The following is a 15,231-nucleotide window of genomic DNA, read 5'->3' on the forward strand; positions in this document are numbered from 1 at the left end:
TAAATTGCTATGGAAGTACAAGACATCCCAAGCACTAAAAGCTTCTACCAAGCGTGTGCTTGTAACACACTTGTCACAGTCAGAAGATAAGCTACCGTACTTGAAAAATTGCTCTGCACTGAAGTACTTGGCGACCATACACTATTTCAAATACTTCGTCGTCTTCGCACGCCGACAGGTAACAACGCAACTTAACGGCGATGTTCTGCGGAATGTTTGTCTGTCCCACTTTGCTGATCATGCACAGAAAAGTTTTCGATGTTGACCTAAATGCTCTCACTCAAACTGCAGACCGAACAATCAAGACGTATCCATATACCGGATTTTAGTCTCCTCCCACATCTTCACAATAAACACATGCTTGATGTTTCACAATTGCTGTCTACTTATGGACACCTGCACCATCCCAACAATGCTGACATCGAAGTGATTGCAGGTGATTCATCATACTACTAACTCCTTCGTTAGCTCCCTGAAATCACCTGTCCATTGCTTACTGCAGCACCGGTAAAAGATGAGACACTTAACGGTACATTACACTGTCACCACACTGGGATCACCAGTTCACACACAGCCTTGTCGTCTGCATTAAGAAAAAACTAATTGTGCCAGTCTACTGTGACATTTTTGGGTTACACCATCTCCGCAGACGGAATACAGCCTCCCAAATCCCGCGTGCAGGCTATCACATCATTGCCACCCCCGGCTACGTACAAAGAACTCTGACGTTTCCTGGGTACTGTAAATCACTACTGCCGACATCTACCTTCTGCACCGCGGTCCAGGCCCCGCTGATGGACTCGCTGTCTGGCAAACAGACTTTGGGCCTTAAGCCAGTGCGTTGCACTGAACCTGTGCTAGAGGCCTTCAGGGCTCTAAAGACAGCATTAGTTCACGCCGTATTACTCGCCCAACCCGATCCATCTGCTGAGTTTTTCATCACTACAGATGCCAGCGACATCACGGTCGGGGCAGTATTACAGCAATGCAAAGGGAACACGGTTCACCCCTTCATTTCTTCTCTAAAAAACTGTATACAGCACAGAAGAAATATTCTGCTTTTGATAGAGAACTTCTGGCAGTCTATGAAGCCGTCAAACACTTTCACCCTGACATCGAGGGCTGTTCTTTTTTCATCCTTACTGACCACAAACCACTTGCGGACAGCTTCTGCAATCCTCCCGAGGACCCACCCCCAAGGCGTTTCCGCCAGTTCGACCTGGTCTCTCAATTTACTAAGGACATACGCTACATCAAAGGCACGGAAAACATTCTCCCTGATTTCTTTTCACTGATCAATACTTTCTCAAGCATAGTCGATTAATCTGACCTCTAGCTGCTCTGGCGAGCTACCATGTTAATGTTCCAGTCAACCTTTGTACCTTGTACAGTGTATCTTTCTTTCTGCTGAAATATATGTATGTATAAACATTTATGGGAACAGTATGTTGTGTATACAGTTATCCATATTCCTGTTTCCCATAGGTTACATCCCACAGTACCAAGAAAAGGAGACAAGAGTGTGGGCTAAAACTGTAGAGGGCGATTGAGACTTGACAAGTCAAGAGATGTGAAAAGTGTAAGATAGACTAGTGTGGAGAGCTGTATCAAACCAATCTCTGGACTGATGACTACAACTGTCATCTAACTGATGCCCCACTCCGAAATTTTTTAGAACTGTTTAATCAGTGACTCAGCTCCCAGTAACATTCTCACTCCAATTATCTCTGGTACTACCATAGGATGAGATGAATAGTTTGGAACTTACACAGAGGGGGGGCAATCTTTCAACTGGAGAATCGATAATTAGTGTGTGTTAATATCAGCTTCTGACTAGTGCACTCTCTGACATGGTGACAAAAAGTTCTCAGTCTACTTTAAAATTTCCAGTTGGTGTCCCCCTGTTCCATCCCGTCATACTGTTCATTCAACGGTGAGCCTTCTTTTCTTCACTTGTGTTTCTCACTGTGTATACTTTTTGTCACATCAGCTAATTTCCAGAACAAATGGTTTTTCCAGTAACTGTTAAAATGTGTAGCTCTGTGTTAATCTTGCATTCCTGTGTGTTGTATCCTGAATAATTGATTCTGATTGGAGGACCTGGGACTAAAGATTGATGACTACAATAATGTTTATACCTTGTTGTATGATTTTAAAATTTTTTTGGTATTTGGTTGTTAGATACTTGGCAGCCCTCTTTGTGCTGAGAAGATGTTTGCTTAAATCCACATGTGGGTTGTCCCTGTTAGATTTTACAGCACATTTACCATACTCTCCATGTTATTTGAAGGTCATGCTTCCATTTTCTTGTGTGCTGGAAATTATGTGCTGACTGCTTTGTCTATGATCTCAAATGATTTTTTACCGGACTACTATTCTGTTGTTCTGCTTATCAAGGGTAATTAAAGAAATTAGTGTTATGATGGCAAGGAAGTTTTTCAGGTTGTTCTCTTGGTAACACTTCAATGGCACTTTCAAGCATTTACACTCACAAACCAGTGTCGAGTGCATGATAGAGAGCAGTGGTGGACTAAGCTAATCGGAATTCTGCAGCTGCAAAACAAAATGAGACCCAAGTATACTCAGAAATTGATTATTTGTAGTGTATATTTTGTAAAAAATATAGATGTAATGGCTGATAAAAAAAGTCAAGTGTTTGTGCTCAACATGTTAGTTGTTGTAATACACATGCTGGAATGTTCCATCAGTGTCCTGTCCTGGTACTATGTCGGAATAGGGCATTACTTGGTAAATTTGGAACTCCGTGGTGTGTGTGTCAACTTTACCTTGTAAGTACTTTGCAGTCTCCATTCTCAAAGTTCATTACTTTCGTGGTCCTACTATGCAGTGTCACATGATCATTGGACTTATTCACTTTGTTGAGATGTGTGGGTGCTGGAAAAGGGCTTCAATCTATCCAAGATCGTAAATAATGTAAACAGCTTAACCCATGAGTAGTTATGCAGGTGCATAAGTGACCCAGTGATTTTGTTTTAGTTATGTTGTTGCCTGTACAGGTTGTCCACAAACGTGAATTGATATAGCATCGAGTTCCACTTTACTGGTCAGTATTTCACAACGTGGCTATTTTTAGGGAGTATAAAAATAAGTCCATCCACATTGTGTGCTCTGTTATGTGACTACTGATGGTTAATGACAACTCTTGTGTATTTTACATCCACTGTTTCTTGTATACACCTCCAATCACAACAATTGGTGAACAGATCTTATAGCTCATGACAGACTATTACAACATATGTGTGTCTTGCTTTGAAATTATCAGTCGATCACATGATAGATCTTATAATTATTTTTCAATTGTTTATCATTTACATTCTTTTGCATGCCATCTTTGTTCCTTGACCTTCAAGTGACAACCAAGCTGCAATGTCCAAAGAGGAAGAACCCCACCATAGCAGGCGGAATGGTTTACTCACAGTTGTGCCTTGCCGATGTTCAGAGATGACATGACTTACACTTCATCTGCACATACATTAAATAAGATCATGCACAATGTGACGGTCCACACTTTAATACTTACCTAAACCATGTTTTCACTTCTCACAAGCATCTTTTGTTGGCCTAAGAGGATAAGAGGGGAAAGAATCCCATGTTACACCACAGATTCCCCGCAAGACAAAAGCTTTCATGTAACTTAATTTACATTATTAATTACAGTAACTTTATAACCTCTAATGTCTGTTAAATTATTTTCCTTACTAAACTTACATTCTCACATGGCCAAACTCAACATTATTCCTTCACATTAAAACACACTTTCGAGCATATTTTTTAGAACAGTCCTTACAGTTTATGATTGCTTAGTTTACTTAGTATTTTACTTCCCTTTAGGATATGTCTTTGTCAAGTATGTGTGCCTACATGATTAAAATATCTACATCTATATCTACATGATCACTATGTAACTCAAAGTGCCTGGCAGAGGCAGAACCTTCAAACCATTTCTTTACCATTCTACTCTCGAATTGCATGTGAGAAAAATGAACAATTAAATTTTTCCATGCGAGCTTTGATATCTCTTATTTTATTATGATGAGCATTTCTCTCAATGTAGACTGGTGCCAGGCTGCTTACCAATAAATTACTACAATATATTAAAACCAGTATTTGTCCTAAATGTTAAAATAATGCTGCAAAAAAAGTGCAAAAACAGTGTTTGTAGTTTCATCCCCAATACAAATTCTCAAAAATGCAATTAACTTAAGTGTACTTTCCAATTATAACATTGCCAAATGTTCTTACTATTATGAGTCACTTGAAAGCCATGAATGAACAATGACTTCAAATTATTTTCAGTTTTCTAAAAATGTCTCACAGTTGAATTTATATGTTTAAATAGGTGAGCATGTGAGAAGTTCCATGCCTTCTTTTGCATGTCACCTCTCATTTATATCAATTTTATTAATGTTTTTTGTCACTGCATGGCGGTAACAGGCCGAACAAGGTTATTCTAATGAGAGTATTCGTACTGAGAGCTTATAGTACTTTTCAACTGATTGCTATGCGTGTTGGTAACTGAATGTGGTCTTGATTTTAGTTTCCTCTGTTACTTCCCTGGGTGGTCCATTGCGAGGCGAGCACCAGAGGACGCAGCACACTGCGTTTCCGTAGGCGGCTGCATTTCCGCGAATACAGAGAGGATCGTACATCAATGGGCTTGAGCGCCTGGTGGGGTGACTGACTTCACCTGAGTTTCGCCTATTGTATACAGGGCGAAATGACGTGCAAGCCATCTGAGTGTCGCCACAGTTTGTGTGTTTACCGTTCCGGTGTATCTGGAGCGAAGACTACTGGCACCGACTGACTGCACTGTCCTCATGATTCTGAGAAAACTTGTGGACTGCCCTGCTGGGCGCGACTGTCTGGCACCAGATGGCCGGTGGTCTAGGCATGTTGTTTTTGTAGCCAGTCAAATGGAAAGTTCTGTGCCCTCAGCTAAATAGCAGGGGCATGATTAGTCAACTTAAACTGAGGCCAGTTGACGTCATAAAGCCCTGCTCGAAATTGGAGGGAACAGTCGCTATTGGTGCGAATGATGTTCTGAGATAGTGTGGGGAATTTTGGAATCACCACTGAATGCTGATTCGCGGTTTTTCGAAGGTAGTGGGGAGCTGAGTAACATTGGTTTCGATCATGCATTGCACGGGTGCAGGGGATTCGGGATCTGGTCTTCGTCGGAATAGGGTGGTCGTGCAACTTAGTCGCACTGTTTCTGAATCGTTGTGGAGCGTCACTACAGTCATACTCCAGTTTCATTCTGCGACTTAAGACCCAGATTCTTACTCTCCGTTTTCACAGCCATACCGACAGGGTGAGTAGGTCGACTGAAGTGTCCAATTCCACCAGTCGGCTTTGACCTGTGACGTAAGGCTGTTGCAGTGTGTGACGTCACAACAGCGCAGAGTTTAGTTTGTGAGAGTGGCTTGTTTGTAGGTGTAGTTTTGATGTGACCGGTGGTGCTCTCTGGTGGTGTGTGTATGTGTTGTGTGTTAGGTGATGTTTTTGGTTTTAGTTTACATGTGTGGCGCGTTTATAGGTGGCGTATTGTTGCGGTCGGTAGTTCTCTCTGCTGGTGTGTTTACGATTAGCTTGTTATGTGGCGTATGGGGTTCATTTACGTGGTGGCATTGCACGTGTGTGGTATCGGTGGCGAATGCGCTTTCAGTGGAATATTTTTCAGTGAGTTAATGATTTTGGTTCTCTTATGTTGACATTATTGTAGTTTTTTTTCTGTTCATTGTGTGTGAATTTTGGTAAATTGCTTTGTTTATGTTTTTGGTAGGTATGGATATGACTGACCACGTAAACAGTTTTTGGTTGTCGGTGATGATGGGGGACAGTGCATTGTCTCTAATAAAATTTCTTCACCTATTCAGCCTGTTGGCTGAAGTTGTGAAGTGTTCAGTGTGTTGTGAAGAAATGAGGCTTACTAAAGTTCCGGCGTCTCTGATCAGGGACGGCTGTATGTGGAGATATCTTAAGGATAACAGGTCAAGGGAAGTGTTTGATTCCAGTTTTGTTGGGTTGTTGTGCTTTTTGAGGTAGTGATGATTGTGGACGTGGTTGCAGTTTTGGGTTTCATGATTTGGTATCGGTAGTTTCTGTTGACCTATATAGGTCAAGGGATGTGTTCGATTCCAGTGAATATTGTTTTTAATTGATTTTGGGAATGTTGTGGTCATTTTATTTTATCGTCTTTGTTTTTTGGTTTAGTGGCGTGTGTTTATTTTTAGTTTGTCCCCACCCAAAAACCCCCAATTTCCCCGCTTGATCCATTAGTTTCATTATATTTTTGGAGGAATGTGTGTTTGATGGTTTTCCGATCTATTTTTGTGTTTGTTGTTAAGTTTACTTAATGACGTCGTAGTCACGATATGGGAGTTGGTGTGAATGGTCATTTCCGCCATATTGGTGACGTTATTTGTCAAAGCAGACAGGTGGAATTGGACGTTTCCGTTAACCCTTTCATGATACCCACTACATGCTTTTGATTTTAAAGATTTTATGATGGGCATTACTGCTGCTGGGGTAGTGAGGGTCAAATTCATATTATGGAAGTTACTTGAAATGTCTGGTCTGACGTATTCCATAGCAGCATCTACAGAACCTGACAAACCCATCTTTTCAGCAACAGTTATAAAATGTTTGTTAAAAAGTATTGCAACACTATACACATCTGTCAGCAATGTATCATTTACTCGTAATGCTATTTGTCCCTCTTCATGTCTGGTTCTACCGGTCTCCTCCTTCACTATATCCCATATTGTCTTTATTTTGTTATCTGATATGACTATCTTTTCCTTGTAATATATTTGCTTTGATGTCCGTATTACAGTCCTTAATATTTTGCAGTAATTCTTGTAATTTGCAATACCATCAACATCAGAACTGTTTTGGATTGACAGACACAGCTTTCTTTATGTTTTACAAGATACCTCTATTCGTTGAGTGGTCCATGGCTTCTTTGTAGATTTTACTCGAACCTTGGTTAGTTTTTGGGGAAAACAGTGTTCAAATAATGTAAGCACTTTATTAGCAAAAGTGTTATATTTTCCATTCATGCCATGAGCACTGTAAACATCAGTCCTGTGAATGTCTCTGAGAAGTGTCCTAAAATAATCAATTTTTGGCTTATTGATTACCCTCTTGAGCTCGGATTTAACAGATTTTATATTCAGTTCAGTATTAACATTTAACAGAAGGAACTGCATGTCATGGTCTGAGAGGCCATTTACTATTGGTTTTGTAATATAATTTTGTTCATTGGACTTTTCTATAAAGAGATTATCAATGGGTGTTTGTGAGCAATTGGGAAACTTTACAGTGGGAATTAAGTTGATTGATAGTGTTACTAACTCATATAAGTTCTTATTGGGACAGTCTGTAAGGAAATCTACACTGAAGTCACCAGCAACCACTATTTCTTTGTTTTTGGTTGTTAAATGAGCCAGTACAGCTTCAAGGTGGTTTACGAACAGATTAAAGTTACCTGCAGGTGCTCAATATACACTTAATATTATGAAGGATCTTTTGTGAAAATCTACTTCTGTTGCACATGCTTCCATATCCTGTTCCAAGCAAAATTTATGAATGTCTATGTTCTTAAATTTATGACAGTTCCTGGTGAATGTGGCAACTCCGCCTTTCTCCATTTCTGCTCTACAAAAGTGAGATGCTAACCTAAATCCTGTAACACTTAAAAGTTCTGTCCCATGATGTTCAGAAAGGCAAATTATGTCAGCTGGGTTTGAGGACTCGAATTCATCTATGCAGATAATTAATTCATTAATTTTATTTCTCAGTCCTCAAATATTTTTATGCAAAAAGACAGCTGACATTTCCCATTGACTGAGTTAAAATTGGGTAGAGCTGAAATTTCTGCTGATTGTTGAACATTCTTACCCAATAGCTTTTTATACTGATGTAATAAGCTAGAATTATGTTTTCCGGTTTCTTTCTCAAACCGAACATTTGTCTCAGTCCTAACCGCTCTTAAAACTTGGTTTCTTTCTGTCCTCCCTGCCATAAAAAAGGGTCTTTTCTGAACCCTATGCTCTCACTTGTACAATGTTATCCTGTCATTGGTTATTCCATCTTTTTCTCATGTCACCTTCCCCTTGTCTGTTCCCTCCTGGGCCTCCAAAAAGTGAGCCAATCCAGAATTTATTGCCAATGGAGCGACCATGACACTTTTTCAATTGCAAGCAACATGTGCTATGGACACACATTGTGTCTTTAATGTAGTGGATTCCACTGTCTTCTGCATCCTCATGTGTTTGTTCATTACTGATTCCTCTGCCTTTAGGGGACAGTTTCCCATCCCACGGGCAAGAGTGTGGCCTAAAACTCTGATCAATCCTCAGTTGTGTCTGACAAGGCCAATGGCAGGATGAGAGTGACTTATTATGCCGGAAGTCTTTGGCTGTCATTGCTGAGGACCTTTATTCAAAATTTAAGCAGTGACACAGTTCAAACAAGGTACCTAGGATGTTTTGATTAGCAGTCAAAGACACTACCCTAGACCAGGGGTGGACCTCTTGAAGTAATGTAAGAGGCAGCTAAATAAATATGAAAGAAAAGAACATAACCCTCTCTAAAATTTTAGTGTAACCCATTTTCAAACTATGTAAGTAAAATAAGTACAGTATGGTCCTCTTTATCCCTTTGGTTCTTTCTTCCTGAAGATATTTCCTTAACTCACCTTTTATTTACAGAATATAATGATTAATTCAGATGTGATTTTTCTTACAAAACATGTCCCAAACAGCAACATGAGCAGCAGCAAATACATTACAGAACACAATGGTGTTGTTCTCTTTTACAAAAAATGGTTGTGGACATTGCAAACTTGTATATGTTTAAGAAGTCTCAATGTTTGGAGAAAGAACAAAGGAATGAAGAGGAAATGTAGCAAAGCAGTATCACAAAAGAGGGTTTGCAAATGCTGATTCTCACTAGCTTTCTAGTGACTAGCGGGATTCTCAGATTCTCAGCATCTCTCAACAACTTCCTTTTTTTACTTTTTTAATACAACCTGTAAGTCAAGATAAAATATACTTCACTGTCAATAACAAATATATAATACAAACTGCATATATTTCATAATATAAGAATAACTGTATTCTTCTCTCTTCTTATCCTCTATAAAATTATATACCCAACATTTTTACCCGTTACAAAACATGTCCCAAACAGCAACATGAGCAGCAGCAAATACATTACAGAACACAATGGTGTTGTTCTCTTTTACAAAAAATGGTTGTGGACATTGCAAACTTGTATATGTTTAAGAAGTCTCAATGTTTGGAGAAAGAACAAAGGAATGAAGAGGAAATGTAGCAAAGCAGTATCACAAAAGAGGGTTTGCAAATGCTGATTCTCACTAGCTTTCTAGTGACTAGGGGGATTCTCAGATTCTCAGCATCTCTCAACAACTTCCTTTTTTTACTTTTTTAATACAACCTGTAAGTCAAGATAAAATATACTTCACTGTCAATAACAAATATATAATACAAACCGCATATATTTCATAATATAAGAATAACTGTATTCTTCTCTCTTCTTATCCTCCATAAAATTATATACCCAACATTTTTACCCGTTACATTGAAATCACACTTTTTGATATGTAAGTCACAGTAGCATGTCATGTTTTGTTGATATGAACTGCAGTACGCTCAAGACATGGATGCTATCATTAATTTTTTGTAACTGACTTCCTGTTGGTTCCACACAGTTGAAATGCCATTAAAAGACAATTTTAAAGACATACAAAAATAAACTATTGATAATTTGATATTTCATGACCAGCAACAAAATAATGGGAAAAGACAATAATAATATTACAAACCAAATTACACTGGATATGATAATCATCGTATTTCACAATCCATTCTCCATTCATAAAATTTTATGGTCACTGATAAAGCACTACAGTTACAACAGATAATTCTTACTCTCTTGACTTCTTGTCACCTATTACTTCTACTTTCAAAAATCTTTGGTTATGGGCTCAAAATGTCTGGTATCACTGGAACAGAAAAAACAAATAACTAATTAGTTAAAATTAACAAACTACTGTGGTTGCTTCTAAAAAATTAAATTTGTACACTAAAAAAGTTATCTTTTTCTACCTCTCTCTCCCTCTCTTCTTGAGTAGTGGCATGAAGAAAAGAAATCGGAACATTGTAATCCTGAAGCGCTTATTAATGAAATCACTGTAAGGAACACAATAGCTTTTACTAATAATAGTTCGAGCACTGGGTACAAAAGAAGATCCATATCTGGATTTGCAACCAGTCATTAATAAAAGTTTTTGGGTTCTCTGTGGTAAGCTCTTTAATAACATCTTTTACTTGCAGCTTACATTATTTCTCCACTTTCTTTTGTTTTCCTACACTTTTTTTTGTTCAATTCATGCCTCACTTGTCTTTCCAATCAATACATATTTGTTAGTAATTTCTACATTAAGTGACACATGGTTCTGTAGACTTAAATTCAGCGAGTTGCAAGAGCACAGATATATGTTCACCAAAATCTTGTAGCACATACTTACTTTGAACACACTATAATCGGTAACGTCTCCCATATGGGTATAGTGACAAATATCCCAACAGTATTTCTGTCCCTGGATCTCTGAGCTTTGCTCCTATCTCCAGAATTGTTCCATTTACATGGAATAAATAATGACTGAAACATCAAAGGTAAAAGAAAATTCAGTGTGTATGTAGCAACCCAGAATATGATCATATGATACACTACAATTACTTATCACAATGGAAAAAGAGAAACTGTCTACAGCTCTGTATAACAGTATGATGATGATGATGATGATGATAATAATAATAATAATTTAAGGTTTTAACATTAAATGGATAGTGAGCTTGCTACAGATTCATTATTAGCTAACTAGGCAAGGAGGGAGAAAGGGATTACCATGGACCTAGCCAAGGAACAGAGAGACTGGTGGAATTTGAGAAACCACAGAAAACAGGAACTGGGATGACTGGGGCAGGATTCACATGCACTTTCTTCTAAGTAATGATCTTATACCCTGACCAGTGTGAGAGTCCCAAAATACAATAATATTTCTTGTAATAAATGAAAATGAAATACGCACACAGAAATCACAGTCCACTTTTAAAAGTGAAGTCTACCAGGGAAAGATTACAAGAAGTTCCCAATTCCCATTTATCAAAAAACTGGAACTGCAGCTAATAATATTCTTACATTGTCAGATTTTAAAAGCTCATTAACACAAAATGTGCCAACATTTGATTTTTTAAAAATATTCTTATGAAAATAACATTTTGAGTCATTGCAGATGTTGGAGAACCTACTTAAACGAGATAATGAAAAACCACAGAGAAATGACAATAAAAATTAGTTAACTGAACACATCACGAGCACTACAGATGACTCTACAATAGACACATGGCCACTTCCATGACTGATGAAAACAGTAAGCCTATTTGTCAGTATATCCAACCACACTTATGTCAAATGATCAATTATTATATGAAGTTTTGAATAAGCATAAAATTTGTTTACATCTTTTCCAAAATTTTGTCCCTTGACCAGAGGGAAGTTTGCATGTCAACAGCAAGCAATCCCACTGAAATGGCTGATGACAAGATCATGATTGCCATTTAAAACTGTTATTTGCCATACAACTGTGGACAAAATGTAAATCAGCTAACCACATCTTGAACTATGGATTAAACTCAGAGGTTTAAATTGTGACAATGGGACTTTATGCAGCCATTATCCACAGCTTACAAACTGTTAAGGTAACAAAGTACATAAATATGGTTAGAGAATAAACTGGTGTTTCTGCTTCACAATGTACTTCCATAGCAGTTTAATTGTACTTTGCCAAGAATGTAACACTGGATCACCCATCCCAGCTTCTCAATCCTGCATATGCTGATTTCAACCTATTCCCGCTGATAAAAACCTAACTGAAGAGGCACTGTTTCACAAATTTTCAGAAGTGATGGGTTCTGAACCTTGCAGCTGAAGTCATTTTCTGACAAATAGGAGTGGATTGAAAATTTACATCTACATCCATACTCTACAAGCCCTCTTACACTGTGTGGTGGAGAGGACTTTTTGTACCACTGTCACTTTCCCTTTTTCCTGGTCCAGTTGGAGATGGTTTATGGGAAGAATGACTGCTAGCAACCAACCATGTGAGCTCGAATCTCTTTAATTTTATCTACATGGTCCTTTTGCAAGATATGTGTACAAGGAAGCAATATACTGACTGACTCTTCTAGGAATGTACTCTCTGAGAATTTTAACAGGAAACCACAGTGTGATGGTAAATGCCTCTCTTGCAGTGTCTGCCACTGGGTTTGGTTGAGCACCTGTGTGATGCTTTCCTACTTTCTAAATAAGCCTGCAAAAAAGTCATTGCTCTTCTTTGGTTCTTCTGTATTTCTTCTCCCAGTCCTGTCTGGTAGTACAGATCTGAGACTGATATGCAATATTCGAGTATTGTTCGAACAAGCGTATAGTTAGCAACCTCCTTTGTTGGGGAACTGCATTTCCCGAGTATTCTTCCAGTAAATGTCAGTCTGACATTGCCTTACTTGCAGTTAGTTTTATGTGGCCGTTCCACTTTAAAATGCTTTGTACACATACTGTTACATATTTTATGGATGCGACTGCTTCCAATGATTGTTCTTCAATCATGTAATAATACAGTAATAGGTATTTTTGTATATTTATGCAAAAAAAAAAACATTTGTTGTACAAACAATGTCATAAATGAATCCAGAAAGGTATTACTTTGAATTCCATATACCTCAAGTGTTGCAAATATGGTAAAAGTTTTAAAGATACTACGTTTTTAGGAAAGTAAGAGTGTGACATACCTGTCAAATGGGAGGATATATGGATGCAAAATAGTTGTTATTGTTACTACTTAAAAATTATGAATTATTTAGGAATAAAGAAGGTTATTCACTGAAAGGCATAATTACTGCATCATCAATAGATACACAAAACATCATTCGACTTCCACCACTTTCCTGGCCCACAGTGAGTGTACTGGAGTGGAATGGGGGTGTGATATGGGGTGTGCGAGGGATGGAGAGAGAGGCAAGAGGCAGGAGGCAGGGATGGGGTTGGGGGTAAACATCTAGCAGCTCATAGGAGAGTGGGGAGCCATCAGTGCGCTGGTTGGGAGTGTAGGTAGAGGAGGCAGGTGACTGATGGCTGGGCATGCAATTTCATAGGCTAGGGCTTGAGATAATAGCACACAACTAGCTGATGTGTCACAAATTGGATAGGGATACTGTGGCAGGGGATGATGCACACACAAACACAAACACACACACACACACACACACACACACACACACACACACACACACACACTCTATTGGGTGGGGGGTGGGAGGGCTGCGACGTATCTTAGGTTTATTCCAAGAAGGTTATGGAAGCAAAAGATGTACTGTTAGTATAGTTCCCATCCGCGCAGCTCAGAAAAGCTGCTGGTAGGGAGAATCCAGATGGTACAGGTTTTGAAGCAGCCATTGAAATCTCCTATGTTGTGCACTGCTACATGTTCTGCCACTGGGTGCTCCACCTTGTTTTTGGCAACAGTTTTATGGCTGGTTGGTTGTCATACCAATGTAAAACACTGTGCAGTGGTTGTAGTGGAACTGATACCTAAAATGGCTGCTTTCACAGGTGGCTCGGTTTCTGATGGGGTAGGATAAGTCTATGCCGGGACTGGAGTAGGTGGTGCTGGGTGGGTGGATTGGGCAGGTCTTGCATCTGGGTCTTCCACAAGGGTACAATACCTGTGGCAGGGGACTGGGGTTGGGAGTGGCACAGGGATGGACTAGGATGCTGTTGAGGTTGGGTAGGCAGCAGAACAACACTTTGGGAGGGGATAGAAGTATCTTGGGTAGGATGCCCCTCATTTCAGGGCATGATGATAGATAATTATAGTCCCAGGTGATATGGGGTGACCAGGGGAGAGCTGCTTTGTGGTTGGTTCTTGGGATGGATGTGAGGATCAGGTGTTTGTGAAGATATGGCAGGGGGGATCTGCTTGTGAATTATTTCTGGAGGGTATTGCCCGTCTTCAAAGGCTTTCGTGAGGCTTTCGGCGCACTGGTTGAGGGAGTTTTCATCACTGCAGATGTATAAACGATGGGTAGCCTGGCTGTGTGGCAGGGATTTTTTGGTGTGGAAGGGGTTGCAGCTGTCAAAGTGTGGGATACTGTTGGTGACTGGTGTGTCTAATGTTGGCCAAGGTGTGGATGGAACCATCTGAGAGGAGGAGATCGACATCTAAGAAGGTGGTATGATTGGTAGAGGAGGACCAGCTGAAGTGGATGGGAGAGAAGATGTGGAGGAATGAGGATAAGGTGTGCTGGCCTTGGGTCCAGATTATAAAGATGTCATCAGACCATGAGTTTGGGGTTTTGGGAAGCTAGGAATGTTTCCTCCATATGGCCCATGAAGAGGTTGGCATAGGAGGGTGCCATGTGGGTGCCCATGGCTGCGCCTTGAATTTGTTTGTATACCTTCCCCTCAAATGTGAAGTAGTTATAGGTTAGGATGTAGTTGGTCAGGTGTACAAGGAATGAAGTGGTGAGTTTGGAATCTGCAGGACATTGGGAGAGGTAGTATTCACAGCAAGGCCATGGGCATTAGGGGTGGTGTAAGGGAGGTTGCATCAACAGAGATGAGCATGAATCTGGGAGGCAAGGGTGTAGGGATGATGGAGAGCTGGTTGAGAAAGCGGTTGGTGTCTTTAATGTGGGAGGCTAGGTTGAAGACAAATGCTTGGAAATGTTTATCGACAAGGACTGAGATTCTTTCAGTGGGGGCACTGTAATCAGGCCCATTAAGGTGCCCAGGATTGTTAGGTTTGTGGATTTTGGGAAGCAGGTAGAAGGTGGGATGGGGGCTGCTGTTGGGGTGAGTAGGGAGATGGAATCGAGATAGAGGTTCTGGGAAGGTCCTAAGGATTTCAGCAGGGATTGGAGGTTATGTTGGAAGGTATACAAACAAATTTGTAGTACAGACATGGGCACCAACATGGCACCCTCCTATGCCATTTTCATGGTCTACTAGAGAAATCATTTCTAGCTTTCCAAAACACCAAACTGCTGGTCTGGTTCAGGTTTATTGAAGACATCTATATAATATGGACCCAGAGCAGGACATCTTATCCTCATTACCCCTCAA

General features: G+C 39.7%; 1 protein-coding gene across 2 annotated transcripts in view; it reads right to left on the bottom strand.

Annotated features, from left to right (window-relative positions):
• Positions 1–9,549: 9,549 nt before the first annotated feature.
• LOC124776494 (cytosolic endo-beta-N-acetylglucosaminidase) overlaps positions 9,550–15,231 on the bottom strand; it is a 110,796-nt gene continuing 105,114 nt past the window's right edge. For both annotated transcript variants that reach the window (XM_047251511.1, XM_047251510.1), the window contains 2 exons: positions 10,577–10,710; positions 9,550–10,051 (listed from right to left, as the gene is read on the bottom strand). In XM_047251511.1, the coding sequence (XP_047107467.1) occupies positions 10,587–10,710 (124 nt within the window). In that variant the 3' untranslated portion in view covers positions 9,550–10,051; positions 10,577–10,586. The remainder of the gene's footprint in view (positions 10,052–10,576; positions 10,711–15,231) is intronic.

Source organism: Schistocerca piceifrons, chromosome 2 (genome assembly GCF_021461385.2).
Source record: "Schistocerca piceifrons isolate TAMUIC-IGC-003096 chromosome 2, iqSchPice1.1, whole genome shotgun sequence".
NCBI lineage: Eukaryota > Metazoa > Arthropoda > Insecta > Orthoptera > Acrididae > Schistocerca > Schistocerca piceifrons.